General features: G+C 50.7%; 1 protein-coding gene across 1 annotated transcript in view; it reads right to left on the bottom strand.

Moving 5' to 3' along the window:
* Positions 1–2,446: 2,446 nt before the first annotated feature.
* Cacna1s (calcium voltage-gated channel subunit alpha1 S) overlaps positions 2,447–20,492 on the bottom strand; it is a 66,047-nt gene continuing 48,001 nt past the window's right edge. Inside the window, exons 28-44 of the mRNA XM_055598074.1 lie at positions 20,159–20,242; positions 16,995–17,051; positions 16,081–16,209; positions 15,804–15,869; positions 15,251–15,342; positions 14,596–14,755; positions 13,549–13,676; positions 10,654–10,750; positions 9,922–10,024; positions 8,691–8,792; positions 8,266–8,390; positions 6,460–6,588; positions 5,073–5,323; positions 3,890–3,972; positions 3,154–3,251; positions 2,769–2,912; positions 2,447–2,620 (exon numbers count right to left, since the gene is read on the bottom strand). Of these exons, the coding sequence (XP_055454049.1) occupies positions 2,447–2,620; positions 2,769–2,912; positions 3,154–3,251; positions 3,890–3,972; positions 5,073–5,323; positions 6,460–6,588; positions 8,266–8,390; positions 8,691–8,792; positions 9,922–10,024; positions 10,654–10,750; positions 13,549–13,676; positions 14,596–14,755; positions 15,251–15,342; positions 15,804–15,869; positions 16,081–16,209; positions 16,995–17,051; positions 20,159–20,242 (2,022 nt within the window). The remainder of the gene's footprint in view (positions 2,621–2,768; positions 2,913–3,153; positions 3,252–3,889; positions 3,973–5,072; positions 5,324–6,459; positions 6,589–8,265; positions 8,391–8,690; positions 8,793–9,921; positions 10,025–10,653; positions 10,751–13,548; positions 13,677–14,595; positions 14,756–15,250; positions 15,343–15,803; positions 15,870–16,080; positions 16,210–16,994; positions 17,052–20,158; positions 20,243–20,492) is intronic.

Genomic DNA, 20,492 nt, shown 5'->3' with positions numbered 1-20,492 from the left:
ACTAAATACATTAATATATAATCAAAACTATTGAAACAAGATCTGTTATATACTTAGCATTCTATACCTGCTAAGTGCCATACAAGAGACTCAGCTGCTTCATCTAAGTTCAATGCCTTTTGATAGTGTTTTATATCAAAAGTAAGACCTTTTATGTAGTCTGCTATTAGCTCACTAGACACGAGTCAGGCGACTGGCAGACAGTGGAAGACTGTGGGTGGGTTAGGTACTCCCTCCATCCTGGAGGCTGCAGAGTGGAACCCAGCCTGGCACTTTGGGAGACAGATTATTATTATATTATTATTATTTATTTTATTTATTTGGAGACAGAATCTCACTATGTCTGAAACTCACTGGTCTGAAACTCATTCTAGGCTGGGCTCGAACTCATAGAGAGGCACCTCCTCTATCTTCGGAGTACTGGGATTGAAGGGGTGAGCCACCATGCCTAGTAAGGCAGAGGTTTTTCCTCTCACCTGTTCCTGGCCTAGGCTAGCCAAGGTGGCTGGGGTACCCGCTGAGCTCAGCTGAGCTGAGCAGCAAGGGTCTACACTTCTCAGCTTTCTCTAACAGCTTTTAAACAAGCAGCTTCTGGACCACCAATGAATGGTAAAGAGTTCTAGGCCCTAGAGGGGTAGCTGTGAACAAGTTAGGTACAGTTTCAGCTTTCAAGGAACTTAGCCTCTGGCTGAGGTAAAAATGCAGTTACAGCAAGACTGCAGTTCTTCTAGATCGAAAAGGGTGGTGTCTGTGTTTGGGGGCCAGGTTCCAAACAGCATGGTCGTGCCCTGGGGAATGACAGCAAAAGAGGCTTGAAGGATGGTTAGAGGTCGGTCAGGTAGAGGCTCAGGAAAATTCTAGAGAGGCTCATGGGAGCTCAGAGATAAGGTGGCTCCTCCTGGGTGCAAAAGCCTCACCCGCGTGAGAGTGGTGCCTGGCAGAATTGAGCCACAGTTAGAAGAGGGTGGAATGAGGACCCAGGGCAGAGACAGGGAGAGGGTGGAAGGGCTTGGGTGGGAAAGTTCTTTGCCTGGAGCAAAGACCCAGCTTCAGGATGTCAAGAAAGAAGGAGGGGGTGGGTAGATCAGTATGATTAGGAGAACTGAGGAGAAGGACCTTCCGGTGGCTTCTGTTTATCAGTGAGGTAGATAAGGCAAGCTATTGGGTGCTGAGGTTTATGGAAAGGGAAAACTGCCTCACTGACAGGGCACCAGGAGGAAAGGGGTACAGGCAGGGATGGGGGAGTTGAAACTGTTTCACTGACAGGGCACCAGGAAGCTTTGGGGCCTAGCTGGGGCTAGGGCCCGGATGCACAGGTCAACAAACGTCACCTCTGCCCTGTGCTATGTACATCCTGGGGCAGGCCCCAGAAGCTTAGAAGCCCATTGTGGGGTTCTCCAGGAGGCTGCACAGCAGGCTAGCATTGTTACCACAGCAACAGTCATGGAGCAGGCATTTGGCCCACTCTTAATGGAGGAATGGGCAGAAGGAAAGAGTGTCCTGTGAAGCAGAAAGGGTTTTGCAAGGCAGTCCCAATGTTTCCTTGCTTTAGCTATATACACTACAGGTATGCCTTGCCTTCTCCCTGCATCTCCGTTTCCTCATCTTAAATGCGACTATGTGTGAAAGTGCTTTGTAAATACGTGGGAAGCCCTCGACAGGGAATGGTGGGTGAAAAGGGTGCGCAGAGGTTCTTGGTTGGTAGACAGCATCTGTTTGTCATTGTTAGGTGGTATGGAAGAAGGACCATGGAAACACAAACATGAAAACCATAGCCATAAACTATTGCCACTGAGTTTGGCATTGGCATTGGCAGTGGACTCTGGCCAAAGTCACAGGGTCACAGTTTCAAAAAAGGTTGGCCATGGTGTAACCAGGGTGTGGCATTGCTTCTAATGCTATCGGAGGGAAAGTGAAGATGGCCTGGTACTCTTTTGCAAGGTCCAGGCTCCCTGAGAAAGGGAGTAGAGGGAGTCCTGGATGTTCTAAAATAAATATATAAGTAAATAAACAAACAAATAAATAAAAATAAATAACACACACAAGCAGAAGCCAGGTGCCAGTGTCAGGCCTGGAGACTTTAATGTCCAGCTGGTTGGAGTGGCTTTATGACAAACAGACCCTGGCATTAATTAGGCCTTTGTGAATGACATAAGAAGCTCTGCCAAATCCTGCCTCTAGCTGGCTGGGAAAGGGCCTGTCCTGCCCATCCACAGCCTGGTTGAGGTGGTTCCTGACCATGGATACTCAGTCCACACAGTTGGCTACTGACGTGGGAGGGGAGGCTGCTGGGCCGGGCTAACCCTTCTCCAATTCAGCGCCTTCTGGCTCTTGGTCATAACATTTCTAAGTGTGTGTCATTCTGTGTAGGCCTAACACCTGGGAGGAATAAGAAACTTTTGGGAGCCCCGGTGCTGTCTTAGGCTGCCCAGGGAGGGCCTGAGGCTCAAGCCTCCCAGGACATGGCCCTGCCCTCTGGCGATTCTTGCTTCAGTAGCTCTGTTGCCGCCACCTCTACTTCCTCTGGTTCCATCTGGCAGGCATCTGCCAGGGCCTGGCCAGTTGCCATGACGAAATTAGCATCTGCTGCTAAGGAGTCTAGCCCTCCTCGAACCAGAGCCTGCATAGGGAAGAGGAGGTTGGGTGGGTTCTTCCAGGAAAATTGCCTTCTGGGGCCCTCCACAGTTGGTCCTACCTTCTCCCCACGACAAACTGTCACAAGGCCACCCTTCTTTGTGGCCTGCTGATCTGTCCCAGCTCCACCTCACCTCCTGGATCAGCACTGCAGTAGCTGGAGCTGTGCACCTGCGAGCAGCATTCCTGGGAACTCTCTCCTCAAAGTTCCTGTTGTGGGGTGTTTCCAGAGATCTTGGCAAGGTGCTCATTCTCTCTTCCTGCACAGGAGGCTCTGCCTGGGGGAGCAAAGACACCCCCCCCAAAACAAACAGACACACTGGAGTCCACAGATACGCTGGACCCTACGGCTCATCCAAGGCAGTCTTAATCAAGACCCACAGCCTGGGGAGAGTACAGGAACACAGGACCCTTCTGTATGGGTGGACTGCTGCCTACAGGGTGCTTCCCTTGCCAGAGCCCCTCTCCCAGCATCAGGCCAGATGGGGATCTATATGGCACTTCCTCCCAGGGCTTTGCCTTCGTTACCTGGCATGGGGAAGGAGGCACCTGGCCTCCAGACATTCTCTGGGCCACTTGTCCTTTCAGTTTCTCCACACCAGATTTGCTCTGAGGGCCTGTGGGCAAGGTAAGAGGTCAGTGTGAGAGCCTGGCTTGGCCCCTACAGAAGGTGGTTTAGAGGGTAGACCCATGTTGAGGCCTCAGCAACTCCAGGCCAGGCAGAACTGTCCCAGCTTTTTGGCCCAGTGCTTTGTCACTGCCATCTGGGAGAAGCTGAGGGCCAGGCTCACCAGCAGCTCTTCCTTATCATGGCTATGTGCATGCATGTTGAAGTGTGTTGGGGAGCAAGGAAGTGCCCTTATTACTACTGCACTCCAGCATTCTCGGGGATCCTACTGTCACACAGGGACCCAGGACCCATAGGGAGGCTGCATGATCGTGGGTCATTTGTGCAGCGGCTATCCTTCCAGGGGCCTAGTGAAGGGGAACCCCAGGCTAGGCTACGCAGAAGGGGTGTAGGCCTGCATAAGGCTGGTTAAAATGAACAAGTTTTCCCCTCCCATTTCATTCAGCGTCCCACCTGGAGCCTTCCTCAACCTGGAAATAGAGCTCCCGCTCCCAGGGTCAGCCAGCGCCCACCCCATCATAAAGGTTCTAAGTGGCTCTCCTAGGCTCTAAGTGGGAAGGGAGCACCTTCAATCTCCGCCCCCACCCCAGGAGAAAGCCCAGCTTCTTAGTCACGGAAGATTCTGACCAGAAACCCTGCAGGGCTGCCTGAAGGGTCCTTCTCTGGCAGGCATGTCTGCCTCTTCTGGGAACTCCCTTTCATAGCAGATGCTGAAAAGGAAGGAGAACAGGCTGAACCCATCCACTGAGGTACCACTGGCAATTTCATCAGAGAGCAGGAGCCTTCATTGCAGGGCTGATTGTGCAGTGCTTGACTGTAGCCGTCCTTGACTCTGAGGGAGCAAGCCAAACTCATGGCTGCCCTCACGCCTGCTCAGTGCTCCCCCTGCCCTTCTCACATTCTGAACAGTCTCAGCCCTCCTAGGACTCTAGTTCTCAACCCTGACTACACATGGGCTCACCTGGAAAGCTGTGATGACCATTGGCTGTGACTCACTCTGGACACGGGCAGTTTTAGAAGCTCCCAGCTATTGCTCATGTGCAACTGAAACCGAGAATTGTTCTGGGCCTTTCCAGCCTGTGGTCATCGGTAACCTTTCTGTATTTTCAGTACACCTAATTGGTCCTAGTTGGTCACAATTATACCACATGACACACACCCTACAGCAGAGGCCAGGTCTGGTGCTTCTGTGCTTCTACGCTACCTTCAAGCCTTCTGGGCTGCATTCAAGAGGCCTCTTTGGACTGGAGTGAGGTGTTGGCAGTCCTCACCAGGGAAGTAGCTACTCGGTTGGCTTCTGCCCTGTTCTTCCCCAAGAGACCGCCACTCAGCTGGCCTGTCCAGAGCAGAAGCCCACTGGGAACCCAGCCCTTGTGTTATGACGACTAATTGGCTCTGTTCCACATCCTATTGTATTTCATGACACTTAAATCACAGCCTGGGATTAGTGGGATGGGAACTACCAAAATCCAGCAGTTGACCTTATCATCATCCAGGGCTTCCTGTAGCATATGCTGCTGCTGGAGGCCCTTTCTTAAACTCTACTCCGTGACCATGCTTTTCAGTGCCTCCCTACTGAGAAGCACAGAAAAGCTGGCCCAGGTCTGTGGCCAATGCTGACAAGAGGCTGCCCCCTGCTGGCCAAAGACACCCCTTCAGTACTGGTTTGCCTCTTGTGTTAGGCTAGCAGAGAGGTCACAAAAAGGGCCACAACAAACCAAGAACATTCTACAAGTTTCAGGGTGCCTCCTCCCCTCTCAAACCTATCTCAGAATCTGTACACCCATGGCCAGAAGTTAACCACTGTTACCTGGAAAAGACTGGGCTGTTTCTATGGCTGCTGTTGCCACAGGCAACATTGGCATTGGCATTGTTGGTATTGGCACGAGCAAGCGGGTGGGTGCCCGGGTTATGAGGGAAGTCCTCCAAGAAGACGGGTGACTCCAGTTCTTCCATCTCTATCTCACCAAATTGGAGGGGTCTTTGGTTGGCCATGACAGGGGGCAGGGAGTTGGTCCTTTCCAGGAAGTTGTCCACTTGACCAAACAGTCCTCCAGTCCTCTAAAGGCAAGTGGGAGAGTGGGGACACTGAAAGCAGTGACTGGGTATGAGAATATGAGGTGGGCTGTCACCTTAAGACAATGGTGATAGGATTGAAGATGTATCTATATGGCCAGAAGGGAATGGACTGAAAGATGATACCCTCAGCAAGGTCTAAATGTGATGGACAGACAGGATATACCTAAGGAACCATACAGATGACACACACACGGAAGCATGTCACACTGACTTGGGAGTCTGCAGAACTGTGTTCTAGCTCCCCTCTAATCAAGGAATATGAGACATTGCATGTCATCTGTTTGGGCCACCATTTCTTGAAAACCCAATAGGGTTTAACGGGGTATCCATGAAGAATCTTCAAGATCCAATTGTTGCAGGACATTTGATCACACTGTGAACCCTGAGTTTGTGTTATTTACTGGAAAAACCTGTTTTAGTTGAGTGTACAGCTCAGCCTTAGCACACAGCTTCTATCCAAGAGCTTTCTACTTGAGTATTGTAAACAGGATTAAATAAAGGCAACCATAGGTCAAGAGGTGGAACAAGCAACCAGCTGCCAGGAAGAGAACATAGAAAAAAATAGAGAGAGTAAGAGGAAGTCAAGAGGATGGATAGAGATGCACAGGAAGTAAAAGGAAAGGACATTCAGTTTGAGATGGTATAGCAAAGGAGACTTTTTTCTTTTCCCTTCTGGATTATTAGCTGAGGAGGAGGGTCAGCTGGGTGCTTTCTCTGCCTCTCTGAGATAGCAGGCTTTCACCCCAGCATCTGGCTCCCAAATTTTTATTGGCAAACTCGAACATTTGAGAATTTGTTAAGAACAACATCCAATGGGTTACAACTCTCTACAGAACTAAGGGCTAGCCAGATTGGAAACAGATCCTTGGGAGATGGAATTAAGATGAGGATTTGTGGGTAATGCAGGGAAGGGTGTATCATATTTAATATTTGGGGTCATAGATTCTGAGTCCTGGAAGATATGGGTGGCAAGGTGGAGATGGTTATCTGCAGTTCCCACATCCAGCCCCAGTGCAGCCTAGCTTCCAGCCATTCTCTCTCTCTCTCTCTCTCTCTCTCTCTCTCTCTCTCTCTCTCTCCTTACTGGTCCCTCAGAAGTGGCCATGCCCCTCACTTACCCGGAATATCCCCTCCTCCATGGCAGCCTCCACCATGGCTCTCTCCAGTTCCTCCTCTGCCGTCAGGTCTCCTGAGATGGCACGGTGGATCTCAGGAGCTGCCTCTTCCTCTATGGTCCGTAATCCAGCCTAGGGATGGTCAAGTGACAGGTTGATCGTGCAGTCCAGGAGCGGAGACCAGAAATGAATTTCCTGGTACCCCTGCACCTATAGCTCTCCCAAAACCTGTTCTCCATCCTGGATCAGTATCACAGGACTATGAGGTCCCATGGTCCCTCTCTGGCCTGGGGGAGACAGTCTATATTCTGAAAAGTTCCTAAGGGGTTTTCTATAACCCTGTGGGTAGAGATTTGACAACCCTCCCCCGACCTAGGCTTCTTAATGGAGAAATTTCTCTATTGGTAGGTGTTTTTTAGCCAATGACACTTCCAACCACAACCAATAGAACAAATCAAAATGAGTATCCCCTGGTAATTTCCAAAGAGGACACAGCACCTGTATCTATGACATTCTCCCTCCAAATGGGCATTTTCTATCTAGTATGAGGAAACATTAGACCAGCCCAACCTGAGGGACAGCCTGGCCTGTGTCCTCAAAAGGGTCAAGGTCAAGTTAAGGAAAGAATGCCCAGTGGTTCCAGAAAGCAAGCTACCAAGACGAGATGACATGCATGCAAGATAATCTGAGATGGATTCTTTTTCTGTAAAGGACATCATTGGAGCAGCAGGTGAAGCTTGAATAAAGTGGAGGGTAGCTGTGTACGAACACTGACTTCCTAGTTTCCGTCGCTGTACTGTGGCTATGTTGGAAAATTATGTGGGCTAAGGCCATGTCTTCTGGAAACTCACGGTAAAATATTCTGAGCTGATGGACTGTCGTGCGAGAGCTACTCACAAATGGCTCATATAAAAACGTACAATTGTGTAAAGTATAGTTGTTTCAACACCACAAGGGCAAATATGTTATTGAACAGACAGCCCAAATGTGTGTGTGTGTGTGTGTGTGTGTGAGTCTTTTTTCTTTTGTTTTGTTTTTGAGACGGGGTTTCTCTGTGCAACAGTCCTGACTGTCCTGGAACTCGCTTTGTAGACCTGGCTGGTCTCGAACTCACAGAGATCTGCCTGCTTCTGTCTCCCAGATTGCTGGGATTAAAGCTGTGCACTACCACTGCCTGGCTGTGTTTTGTTTTTAAAGATTTATTCATGACTTTATTTGTGTGGGTGTTTTGCCAGCATATTATGTCTGTGCAATACTCGCCGAGGCCAGCAAAGGGCATCAGATCTGGAGTGACAGATGGTTGTTAGCTGCTTTGTGGGTGCAGGGAACTGAACTCAGGTCCTCTGTTGGAGCAGCAAGTGCTCCTAACAGGTGAGCCATCTCTCCAGCCCTACATGTCTACTTTTGAATGTTTAAGTCATGTGCATTACAATGAACACAGAAAAAAAAGAGAAAGAAATCAAAACCCTATGAGATAAAACAGTTTTAAACATTTCTTCTCATACTCAGAGGAACAGACCCCTGGGTGGGGATGGATTCCACTTTCTTTGGAGACTGCTGCTCTTACTATGTGGTCTCTCCTTTGAAGAAATCAAATTTTCTTTGGTCCAGTCATTCAGAGACAAGGAGATCCCAGATCTTCTCCTGAGGCCAAAACACCCCCCACCATGGGCCAAACTGAATTATCTTCTCATTCGGTTCATCTGGGCTTCTTTCTCTTTGCTTCCATCCCTGACTGTTGATGAGGGACTGAGAAAGGGACTTGGGTCAGCCGGGACGTCTCTTGGGACCCACTTAGGATGGACTTACCTGTATCTGAACTGTGTCCTTTTTGGGTCTGTACCCATAGTATTCCTCCTGGCGCTTCATGAACTTCCGGAAGTGCTCCTGGATGAGGAATGTGGCATAGAACTTCCCCACCGTCACCTCATCATCTATAGACAGCCAAAAGGGAGGTGGTGAAGGCCAGTGGGAGCCAGTGTGAGTCTTACGCTGGATTCAGAAGAGAGAGCGGGGTGGGGGGGCAGCAGCCTCGGTCACTCAGTCTATTCTGCTGAGGTGGTGAATGGGCACCCACCTTTCACCCCGAGTTGGGGTGTCTCTGTTAGATGCTTGCATGGCATCTGCCTACGGTATTAATTGTATCTAGATGTCAGATTCTCAAGGGACCTTGAAGAAGCTTCTCAGCCTTTCTGTGTCTGTCCTAGGCTCTGGTCTCCCAAAGCAGTACCTACCTCCTATAGGAGGAATGACTTGGTCCAGGAGTTTCATGCTGGTTCTCTTCCAGATCTTCTTGATGATAGCTCTCAGCTCCTCATTAGCTTGTTCAAAGTTGCCTGGGAGTGGTGGAGAAAGGTAGGGGTGGCTTGACAAAGCCCTAGAGAGCTGCCGTTTGACACCCTGGCTCAGCGTTCTTTTGTGATAGCTGATATACTCTTCACTGACAATGGGGTGAGGGCATGGGCAGCCCACACTTGTGTCCTGCATTTAATCCTCCCAGGCCTCGGCTTACAATGATCGAACTGGTTAGTTTTGTAGGCTGGCATCACCCTTTCTCTCTGCCAAAATTTCAAGTCCCCTACATACTCCCACGGTCCCACACGTCTGTCCCTTGGTCCCCAAGCAGTCGTCCTGTTGCTTTAACCTATTCTTTCCTGAATCCTGGCTTCTTTCTGTTCTTCCCAAGTACCCTGCACATGGATGCCTCAGACTTCATTGGCCCAGATAAGGGGATGGCCCAGAAGGCACTGGCACTCTGACGGGGGACTCAGGAACAGCACCTTGACCTCAACCCCACTTCTTCCCGTGATCCCACCTTGTCTGTATTCTTGATTTGGTAGCCTACAGGTTTAGTGAATCACACCTGACCAGTACTGAGTCCTACCTTTGTCCCACCCAGAGCCACTCAGGAGGGACGCCAGCCCTGAGTGAACACTGTCAAGCCTCTGGCCCTGACACAGCTGAGGAAGATGGGGCATAATCTTTTTGTTTTGTTTTTGTTTTGGGGTTTTTTGTTTGTTTGAAACAGGGCTTCTCTGTGTAACCTTGTTTGTCCCAGGTTGGCCTCCAACTCACAGAGATCCACCTGCCTCTGCCTTCCTAAGTGCTGGGATCACAGGCATGAGCCACTGCACCTGGCTTTTTTGAGTTTCAAGATAAGGTTTCTCTTGTAGTCCTGGCTGTCTTGGACTCAATTTGTAGACCAGACTGGCCTTGAACTCTCAGAGATCCTCCTGCCTCTGCCTCCCGAGTGCTGGGATTAAAGGCCTGTGCCACCACACCCAGCTGGGACATAATCTTAGTGATGTTGCCATGCAGAGGGTGGCATGGCACCCTGTGAGACCTGAAGGCCACGAGGAGTTGGCGACTGTGGCCTGGGTTTCCTGTGCTTCCGTTCACACTCCTGGAAATCTGTGCCTGAATCCTCCCTCCCAGAGAAAGGGACAGCCATGAGAAGTCCCTCACCTTCCGTCTTGATCTTGAGGGCTGTGCGCACCAGGGCAAAGAGCGTGGCGTTGAAGGTGACGGTGCCATCGCTGTTCAGGGGCATGTTCATGCCCACCAGCCTCTGCAGGGAGAGGTAGGGCTTACTGATGCCCTGGACCAAGTCATCAGGGCATCCTCACCCGGTGTGGATAGAAGCGGGTGGCTGCAAGGGCCGTGGGGTGGGGCGGGGGATCACAATGTGTCTATGAGACTTGTGGTCAGCAGGGAGAGACTTGTAAACTGTGAGGATCGGAAATGTCTGCCAAGGCCCACGTGTTAAAGGTTTGCACCCTAGGGTGCCACTGCTGGGAGGTGGTGGCAACGGTAAGGGGTGGACAGAGAGGGCAGTTTTGGAGTAATTGAGGAGCAGGCCTACTTTTTTCATTGGGTCTCTGCCACGAGATGAGTGGTTTTTGCTCCACCATGACCCCTTGTGTTGTGCCCATCACCCACAACCAGAGGCCCATTGCAATGAGTTTGTCTGACTTACAGATTGGAACTCCCCACCCCCTCCCCAAATGGGGAACTATAACAACCCTTTTCTCTTTGTAAGTTATTTCTCTCCCGTCTTTGTTGTGGTGGTGGCCAGCTGATAGTAACCCAGAAAATCACTACTGTTAATGTCTCCTTCTGTCAGGCTCTCTCTAGTCACCCGGCCCTACAGGACCTGCTGATCTTCCTTCCCCGAGCCACAGCTGCTTCAAAGGTTACCTTACATGCTACCCTGTGTGGGCAGAACTTCCCAAAGCCCAGAGGGGGCTGGATCCTCCTCAGCAGGGTCACCACATCCAGGTGCTTGATTCTGCCCCTGTGGGAGGACATGCAGACTAGTGTACAGCCAGGGATGTCGCCCAGCCTGCCCCGCTCCCTACTCAGAGAGTGGACAAGAAAGGCAGGGGGCCAGGGGGCCAGGGAGCCAGGAACATTTCCTAGTTTTTTGTTTTGTCTTGTTTGTTTGCTTGTTTTCAAGACAGGGTTTCTTCGTGTAGCCCTGGCTGTCCTGAAACTCACTCTGTAGACCAGGCTGGCCTCGAGCTCACAGAGATCTTCCTGTCTCTGCCTCCTGAGTGGGATTAAAGGCATGCACCACCACCACCCAACACATTTCCTAGTTTTTAACCTTATTTAAAAAGGCCTAGTCTAGTAGCCTAGAATATTATTTTAAATCTATTTTATTAGTCCTTTGTCAACTTCATACACTGTGTTTTGATCATATTCACTCCTGCCCCAACCTCCCCCAACCCTTTCTGAGACCCCTGTCCCATAGCCTTTCAAAAGATGAGATGAGGTTCATGGGTGCCCATCACAGAATAGGGCTTTCCATTTGGGGGAGATACACTCTTTCTTTCAGGGAGTTATTCTCTAGGGCAGGGGATCTGAGTTTCATTTTCTCCCTGCTAAGACCTTCCATAGGCTTTGGTCAAGCTGAAAGGAGGGCTCTTGGGTTGTATTGTATCCAGGTCAAGGGGGTGGCAGCTCACTCTGGAGACTCCTCCAGAGCTGGGGACACAATTGCAGTGCAACCACAACCCTGGACTGGGCACAAAACAGAACAACCAGGACTGCCAGGTGAACACATTAACACTGGCAGTAGCAGAGCGATGCCCTAGGAATACTCGATCGGAAGGTTTTATGGACCACCTCATCTTCAGTGTCTGTGAAAGACACTTCTGTCTGGTTGGGAGAACAAAGGTTCTTTATGCTCACAGATAAGCACTAGGAAAACCAGGAATGCTAAACACATAGGGATGTCTTTGCAAAGAAGAAAGATGCGTGAAGGCTGAGAATGGCAGCGGCTACTAACCTGCGTGACCCCTGTGCTATCTGTAGGGCCAAGTCATACCTAGTTTTCCCAAGCTTCCACAACCAGGACTGGAGGTGGCCAACAGTCTAGATGACCTTTGCATTATTTATATGGCCAGGGGGCTCCCCCAGCCCCCCCAAGCAGACCAGAGGTAGTTAATAACCTAGTAACCTCTGTGCTATCTGCATGACCTGACGGAGACCACTCCAGATCCCCCAGGTCCTTAAGATAACATGTGCAGCCTGTCACTGTGGAAGAAGTGGCACGTACTCTGAGGAGAGTTTAGATGTAATTACGCCTCCTTGTGCACAAGGGATTATGTTACAGTAGGAAACTTCTTTCCAAGTTGTACTGTACTTAAACATGGCTAAAATAAACTGCCCTGTGTCAGACTGTAGGGTTAGAGCCAATGTGGGCTCCTGGGTCGTGTTAAGCTGGATTTTCTTCTTGCCTCACATGGATGTTACTCTGCTGCTGCTGTGGTATTTGGAGAGCTCTCCATGCTGTCTTATTCTAAGTGCTGAGTACACACACACACACACACACACACACACACACACACACACAGAGGATTGAGCCCAGGGTCTCTCATGTGACAGGCAAGCATTTTATCATTGAGCCACATCCCAGCTCCCCAGGCTCAAGTTAGGACTATAGATAGTGATAGAAGCAAGTAGATTAAAAGGATTGTGTGTGTGTGTGTGTGTGTGTGTGTGTGTGTGTGTGTGTGTACATGTGAATACTATGTGTGTGCAGGTACCCATGGAGGTCAGAGAAGGACAATTGATCCCTTAAAGCTGGAGTTACAGGCAACTGTGAATCATTTGTCACAGTGCTGGGAACCAAACCTGGGTCTTCTGGAAGAGCAAGAAGTGTTCTCAATTGCTGAGCCATCTTTCCAGGCCCCAGGTCGGTTCTTTTGTCTTTTAATTTATGCATAGATTGTTTTGCCTGCCTGTATGTCTGTATACCAAATGTGTGAAGTTCCCACAGTGGCCAGAAGAGGACGTCAGATCCCCTAGAACTGGAAATAATAGATGGTTGTGAGCTGCCATGTGAGAGCTGGAAATTGAACCCAGGTCCTCTGGAAGAGCAGCGAGCGGTCTTAACCTCTGAGCCATCTCTCCAGCCCCTCCCCCACCCCAGGAGCTTTTAGTATTCCTGGTGGAAGCATTTTACAGTGCAGTTGCCAAGGACTCTGGCAACTTGTCCTGAATTTTGGTGCCCTCACTTACTGTGTGACCCAGGACAACTTACTCTCCTGTGCCTCCATTTGCTCTGTTGTGAGACTTCAAAGACCAGAAGACCTGTGCTATAGGTTGTTGGAAGAACTAGATGAGCCAATATGTGTAATACTTAAACCCGAGAACTGGGAAACATTCAGCAAATGTGATCTTACCACCTCTTCACTCAGGAGGAGTAAGAGAGAAATGCTTCCCACGGTTTAACCTGCAGGCAGATGTCCTGAGGATCAGGCTAATGGCAGTGCGGGCCTTAACTCAGACAGTCTGTGTGGGGCCTGGGGCTCTGCATTGTATGTAATCTGTCTGCAATACAGCTGGAGAGCAGAGCACACATGTGAGCAGTGAGCAGAACTTGCACAGGCCTGGTGTGCAAGTTCTCAGTCCTCACCCCCGAGGACCAAGTGTCCAACTAGAAGCTTTGAGACCACGTCCTCATAAAGTCATACTGGCTCCCCAACCTGGGGCAGATTAAGGGAGGACAGAGAGACCCCTGAGGAAGTACTAGGATGGAAGAGAGGGTAGTTTGGTAAGTACCCAACATTGCCCACAAAGACTCACTTAGCCTCGGGGTCATACTCAGCCCAGATGGCCTTGAACTCATCCAGGTGGTGAGGGCCCAGAATGGACCAGTCCCTTGTGAGGTAGTCAAAGTTGTCCATGATGACAGCCACAAAGAGGTTGATGATCTGCAAAAAGACAGGGGTCCCACAGCACAGGCAAGTGATGCAGGGATTGGTGTCAGGGTGAGGAGCTTGGTGAACAGAGGTAGACAGGGCATGGGGCTCCTTCCTTTTCCCAGCCCTCCAGTTCACTCCACATTCTACATGCAAGTAAGACTGGGCCCTGCCTCTGTTCTTGCCCAGCATGCGCTGGTGACCATTCGCTGAAACCGAGTGAGCATGCCCCTTTGGGAGCTCTCCCGATCTCCGAGAGCTTCTCTGCCTATTGTGGGACTGGCCCGTGCCCCTCCCACTACACCACCCTTTTCCTGACTACATGGGGGCCCTTTGAATTGTCAGGCTTGCTCACACATGGACTCGCTCCATCAGGGACAGGAGACTAGGTTTTGTTCATGTTTCTACACTCATGTTTCCCAGCTCTGTGTCTGGCAAACATTAGACTTAAAGGCTTTGGGTGAATATGGGAAATAAACAGCAGCACCAGTATGAGGGGACCCAGCGAGGGCCTTCCTCAGGGTCAGCTGTGCCTCCCCCAAGTGATTTGATCCTGTTTCTGACCCTGACTAGGACCTCCTGAAAGACTAATTTTAGAGTCTCAGTTGTCTTGTAACACAGCGTCTTTCTGTGAGGAGGAATAGTTGGGTTAAATGTCTGTACTGGACGCCTCTACCTGTTGAGAACTAGTCTATCTCAGGCCTCTTGAATGCAAACTACATATGTAATGTGTATAATACATATAGTAGGAATACCATACTTACAATGAAAATGTCTTGCAGCCCGTTTGGAGCAAGAAAAAAGAGCTCACAAAACAGATTCCCCAAAGGATCAGAACAAGGAACAGTCTAACAAGAGTTCCCGGTATCCCTAAGATGTCCCCACCCTACCTCACCCCTCAAGCCCTGGCCAGAGCCTGCAGACTTCTCACCAGGAAGGCGCAGAGCATGTAGAAGCTGATGAAGTAGTAGTAAGCGAAGTTGGTGCCGCACGTGTACTCCTCCCCGGGCAGGTAGTCAGACTCTGGGTCACACTGCTTTCCATAGCTGCAGGCCAGCAGGATCTCTTGCCAGGCTTCCCCTGTGGCACACCTGGGCAGAAGAGAGACACTCTTGGCCTATGCACATCTGCTTGGTCCACAGGAACAGCCGGGTAGGATGAGCAGAACTGGGCTGCTCCCTAGAGGAAGGATCCCCGTAAGCATGGTCACTGTGTCCTCTCTTTGCTGTAGCCCCTATGTTCCTCCTTTATGCAGGGCTAAAGTAGAACCGAGCTACAGAGAAACCTTTCTTAGACTGGGGGTGGCTCTTACCCATGATTAGAGCCACAGCAAAAGTGAGTGTCATAGATTAATGTCAAGGGTCACTGAGGCCTCATCGCTCTCAAGGGTGGGGGGAGGACACTTGACCACTGAACTCTGCTTCAGTGGGTAAATAGGCAGCATTCCACCCAGGAGGAATTCAGTGCCAAACAGCAATGCAAGGTCTTACAGCAGTGACAGCAGGGCGTTGTGCCAGGGGGCCTGTGTGGGACCAGCACTGCCTGGAGTGCAGAAGGGAACCCAGCAAAGCCAAGGGGGCTCCTACCTGAAGAGCAGCAGCACAGCTTGAGGGAAAGTCTGAAAGTTGTTGTTCCGGTTTATTTGCGTCCCGTCCACCAAGGCGATCTTCCCGAACATCTGCAAAGTACACACAACCAGGATACAAGTGTCTCCTCAACTCTTCTCCTGCCACTTCTGCCTGACCTGCTTCACATCCTCACCCTTATTTCTTCTCAGCACCTTTTACTTCAGGCCATATCAGGTCTGAAGCCAAATACATTGCATTCTTTTTTAGGACAGGTAACATTGTAATTTTCTTCCTATTAAACCAGAGGCTGGGCAGATCTGGTCCTTAATGTCCATCCCATGCTAGGGTCTCTCCTGTACCCTGTATCTGTATCCTGGCTCATAAAACTGGGGCATCTGGGGCTCAGTTCTGCCTCTTCTCTCAGCTTGGAGCTGACCCCTTGGCTGCAAGGATGAGGGAGACAGGGAAAGTTCAGTGTTCAGCTGCACTGAACATTTGATAGGCCTTTCTGGGTCCACACCCTATAGCTCGGCTAAGACTCATCCTTTAGCCTGGCCCACCTGCCCCTCACCTGCATGCCAATGACCGCGTAGATGAAGAAGAGCATGACAATGAGCAAAGCCACATATGGCAGGGCCTGTGGAGGAAGAGGATGGAGCATCAGCTAAGAGTTTCACCTGCCCGCTCTGCAGCCCAGGGAACCACAGCCCCACGTCCTGCAGCCTGTCCTCCCCGCCTCGCCAGGGACCTGCCTGGCTCTGGAACCTGGGGGTCTCCCCATGGGCTGGTGGCACCCCTGGTCAGTTTCTAGGACCCCGGGCCTGGACCGTCGAGCTGGGCACTCGCACCTGGAAGGACTTGATGAACGTCCACAACAAGGTGCGCACGCCCTCTGCCCGGCTCAGCAGCTTGATCAGCCTCATGACCCGGAACAGGCGGAAGAAGGCACTGGAGATGCGGGCACTCTCATCTGGGTCCTGTGGGGCAGCAGCCCCAGAGGTCAGTCTTGGGGTGGCACTCAGGGATAAGGGGCAGGGCAGGCAGGAAATGCAGTGCACGCGCGTGTGTTTTGTGTGTGTGTGTGTGTGTGTGTGTGTGTGTGTGTGTGATATCCATAGCAGAACTGTTCCAGACCCACTTCACAGCCCCTATTGTCTCATAGCCTTGGATCATCCTGGCTATGATGGGGCCGAGAGTCTCAAGAAGGTTGGGTGTGGGGCCCAAGCTATGCCGTAAGCCCATGCTTGGGAGCAGAGCAGGGATTCTTCCTGAGGTGAGGCTGCAGCTGGCTTCCTGTTCATTTCTCCTTCTCTGTAAACCATCACTAAGTAACCGGTGGCTCATAATGTCCCCCAGAAGTATCCATAGCTTCACCAAGCTGTTTGCCATATACTTAGTGTGGTCACTTCCACTTGTCCCACCCTACTCTTGAGTGGTGTAAGTTGGGCAAGTTCCTGCCCTTGTGCCAGCTGTAGCCCTGTTCCCTGTGCTTGCTGAACAGTCACGGAGGCCCTGTGACAGACTGTGCTGTCATCTATAGAGAGGGTGTGGAGAGAGAATCCTCTCAGGGCTCTAAGGAAGCCACTACATCCATGCATGTTCTATCACAGAGGCCCCAGCCTCTACCCAAACCCCAACCCTCACTGGGCCTGTTCTAGGGAAAGGAGCTCTGATTTCTCAGGGCACTCCATGCAATCCACGCAGCCAGCTCGGCATGCAAGCTGCAGGGCAGGGTGAACAGGCTCATGCAGCCTGAAATTACAACGTTCCCGCAGCCTCCACCCAGGCAATACAGTCCCCCGCTGGAGGCCAGGAAAGTCTGTGGAGAAAAGAGACGAGGAAAGGGGAGAAAAACACATGGGACGGAGGTGAAGAGAGTTGTCAGAAAGGACAGACACAAGGGGAGTTAAGAAAGAAAAAGACAGGCAAGGGATGGAAACCTCCCATGGCTGCAGTCAGGGGCAGAGATTGGGTGGGAGCAAGGCTGAAGCTCTGTGGGAATTGAGAGGTAGGAGGCCTGGGCGAGGGAACAGGAGGGGAGGGAAGACTGGACAGAGACAGGTCCCAGCTGGTCTTTGAGGTGCGTCTATGGGTGGCAAGGGCTTGGGTTCTTCCTGGGTCTAGGTTATGTGGTACAGGGAGAATCCTTGCCAAGGGCATGCCGGGAAATACCTGCTCAGAGTTGTAAGCAGACTCCCCACCCCGACCCCTGTAACCAGGGCTGATGCCCTCACAGAGATCCATCTCCCAGGGGCAAAGTGGGTGGTGGTGGTGGGGGATCTTTTCCCTGTTCACATTTCATGAGCTGCCCATCTTCTAGAGTCCTTGGTTGGTGAAAGAAGAAATCACGGAGCTTCCGTGGGCCCCAGCACTCAGGCTCCCTGCACCACTGGACTCAATCCTGGCTGCATGTCAGACTCATCTAGAGCGTGTACTGGACATACGCCCTTGCTAGGGCCCACCAGACCAATGAAGCCAGCGACTGTGGAACACAGCCTGGTTTCAGAGGTCCCGGTGCACAGCAGAAGTCTCATGTGTAGCTGGATGACAAATGTGTCCTTCACTTGTCTGACTAATAGTCACTCACCACAACTGGCCATCTGACTTACAATGAAAATCAAATAAAACTAGAAGCTAGCTCCTCAGTGCCATCAGCCGCATTTTGAAGGGCCGGGAGGTATACATGGACAGGACAGAGTGGGGCTGTCATTGAAGTTCTGACTGACAGGCAAGGCAAATCAGTCTTAACCCTGAATCAAACACATGTTCCTGGCAAGGGACATTTTCCACTTCTGAAAATCTAAGAATGACCACGACAGCCTCCATAGCCAAGAGAATGGCCACAGGCATGTGGGCCTCAGACTCTGAAAAGTGACCATCTGAGTTGGGGATATTTGTTCTGGCTGATTTGAATCCTCTCTTCCGGTCGCACGTGACAAGCACGGCTCTCAGACCACGGAGCAATATTTTCCTACAGGCACTGAGCTTGGATGGAAACACACAGGCATATGCACGGTACACATCATTTATATTCCCTCTCTTCCCTCATTTTGCCCAGAGCCCCCCATCTATCAGCCCTGAGCAGATGGCGCTGTCTGTCACCGTTCTCTGATGAGGTGAGCAGAGATCCCAGGATCCTCCTCTAGTACAACAGACAGTTGGTGTAGCAGCCAAGTTCCCAGAAGGTGCCACTTCCCCCAGGGCCCGCAGCCCCTTCCTCATAGGCTCAGGCTTCTCTCAGCTGGACTCCCCCTCTTAGGCATTTCCAGGGCTGATATCTATCTTTCCCATTAGCCTGGTGCTTTGGGCCAGGAGGTAAGATGTTCAGAAGGAGGCTCTGCCTGTGGTGAGTCTGCTGCCCCACATGAGCTAATCCTGGAGTAGAATCCCATGATTCCCCAGCTAGAGTGGCTTAGGAAGACAAATGCCCTTCCTTGTCTCTCTCTCTTTCTGGCTTCCACTGCCCTTGTCTGGCTCCAGGGTGTGGCTCAGTGATGATCCAAGGGGTCAGTGTCTTTTGCTTTCTGCCTCTGATCTTTTGATCTCCTCTTCCAGGCTCCTCTCTCCCCTCCTGCTCAGCCTTCAAAATATACCCCAAGTTGACCACCTCTCACCATCCTCACAACCAAAACCCCACTCTCTCCTCTGCCATATGGACCACTGCAAGCCTGTCTTGGCTGCTGTCCCTGGGTCAGCCCTGGTTACTCTCAACAGAGCTGCCACAGTGAGCCCATCATAACTAATGTGTGACAGTGTTTAGAGCTCCCAAAGGGCGGGGTACACCTTTACTATCGCAGAACAGAATCCAAGGTAATCGTGGCCTTCAAGAAGACCTGACCACAGTGTTCTTGTCTTTGCTGTTTCCAGCTACAAGGGCCTCCGCTGTTCTGGGCGCTCAGCAGCCATGTCCTCCACAGGCCCTCGGCAGATTCTCTGTTTGCTCTACAACAGTGTTCCCCATAGCTGCATGGCTTACTCCCTTTCTTTATTCAGATCTTGGCTCCAATATACCCCTCCTCCTCCTTTTTAAAAAGGATTTATTTATTTTATATATATAAGTGCTCTATCTGCATGTACACCTGCATGCTAAAAGAGGGCATAGATGATTATGAACCACCCTGTGGTTGCTGGGAATTGAACTCAGGACCTCTAGAAAAGCAAACAGTGCTCTTAACCGCTGAACCATCTCTCCAGCCCTTCAACAATGCTCTTGATACCACCCTCTTTTCCCTTCCATGCTTCATCCTTACCCTTCTTTGTTTACCTTTACTTACTTTACCATGTGATACCTTTATTTTTTGTTTGATACCCCCTACAATTTTCTTCCCCACTGTGCTCCTAGCACCAAGAGCCATACAAGGCACATATAGGTATTCTGTAAATGCTTAATAAGTGGCATCAATGACTAGATCCCTAGAGAAAAGCCACCTTTTCAGTCACTTGGATTCACATCTCAAAAGTAGAGATCTAACCCTTCAATTACTTATTCAAAACTATAAAGTGAGTGGGCTCATGAAGTTCACACCCTCCCCAGCTTTGTCCAGCTTCCTTCTCTTCTCTGCATGTCCATATGGATCTACTGAGACACCCCAACATGTGTGACCTTTGCACGTTCTCTCCCACATATCTCCAAAACGTTTCCCGCCTTGGGCTTGCTTCCCTTTTCAGCTCTACTGCCACCTCTTCCACCTCCCTCAAGCCACAGATTAGCCGCTAGAGTTCTTGATTTCTGCTGTGTGGAGGCACCTGTATCCATCTGGTACCCAGGCATCGTTCTGCTCTTCAGCTCCTTGAAGGCGAAAGACTTATTTTTACACTGTTCTAACCCCAGGGTACCATGTTGCACTTGTCATGGGTATTCCATGAACATTTGCAGAGTGAATGAGAGCTCTACAACAGTGAGCGCTCTGCCCATCCCATACTCACATCGATCTCACTGAGGATGACGTCAATGATGCTGCCGATGACGATTAGGAAGTCAAACACATTCCAGGGATCTCCAAAATAGCCCTGGGAAAGAAGGTCATGGAAGAGCAAGGGCTGAGCTGTGGATAAAAGCAGCTCTGACAGCCGGGTGAAGGGCGGGGGGAGGCTACAACAACCACAGAGAATGGGCATGGATGGACAGACAGACAATGATGACACTCATCAAGATGCTGGGCAGACCAAGGAAGGTTTCAGCATTCCAAGTTTCTTCTCTTTCTGGCTTGTAATTCTCTTCCTCTGAGCAGTAGTGCTCAACCTTCCAAATGCTAAGGCC

The sequence above is a fragment of the Psammomys obesus genome, unplaced genomic scaffold (assembly GCF_907164565.1).
Source record: "Psammomys obesus unplaced genomic scaffold, mPsaObe1.curated_primary_1811, whole genome shotgun sequence".
NCBI classification, from domain to species: domain Eukaryota; kingdom Metazoa; phylum Chordata; class Mammalia; order Rodentia; family Muridae; genus Psammomys; species Psammomys obesus.
Note: the sequence above shows the minus strand (reverse complement) of the source record. Positions and strands in the feature narration are given on the sequence as shown.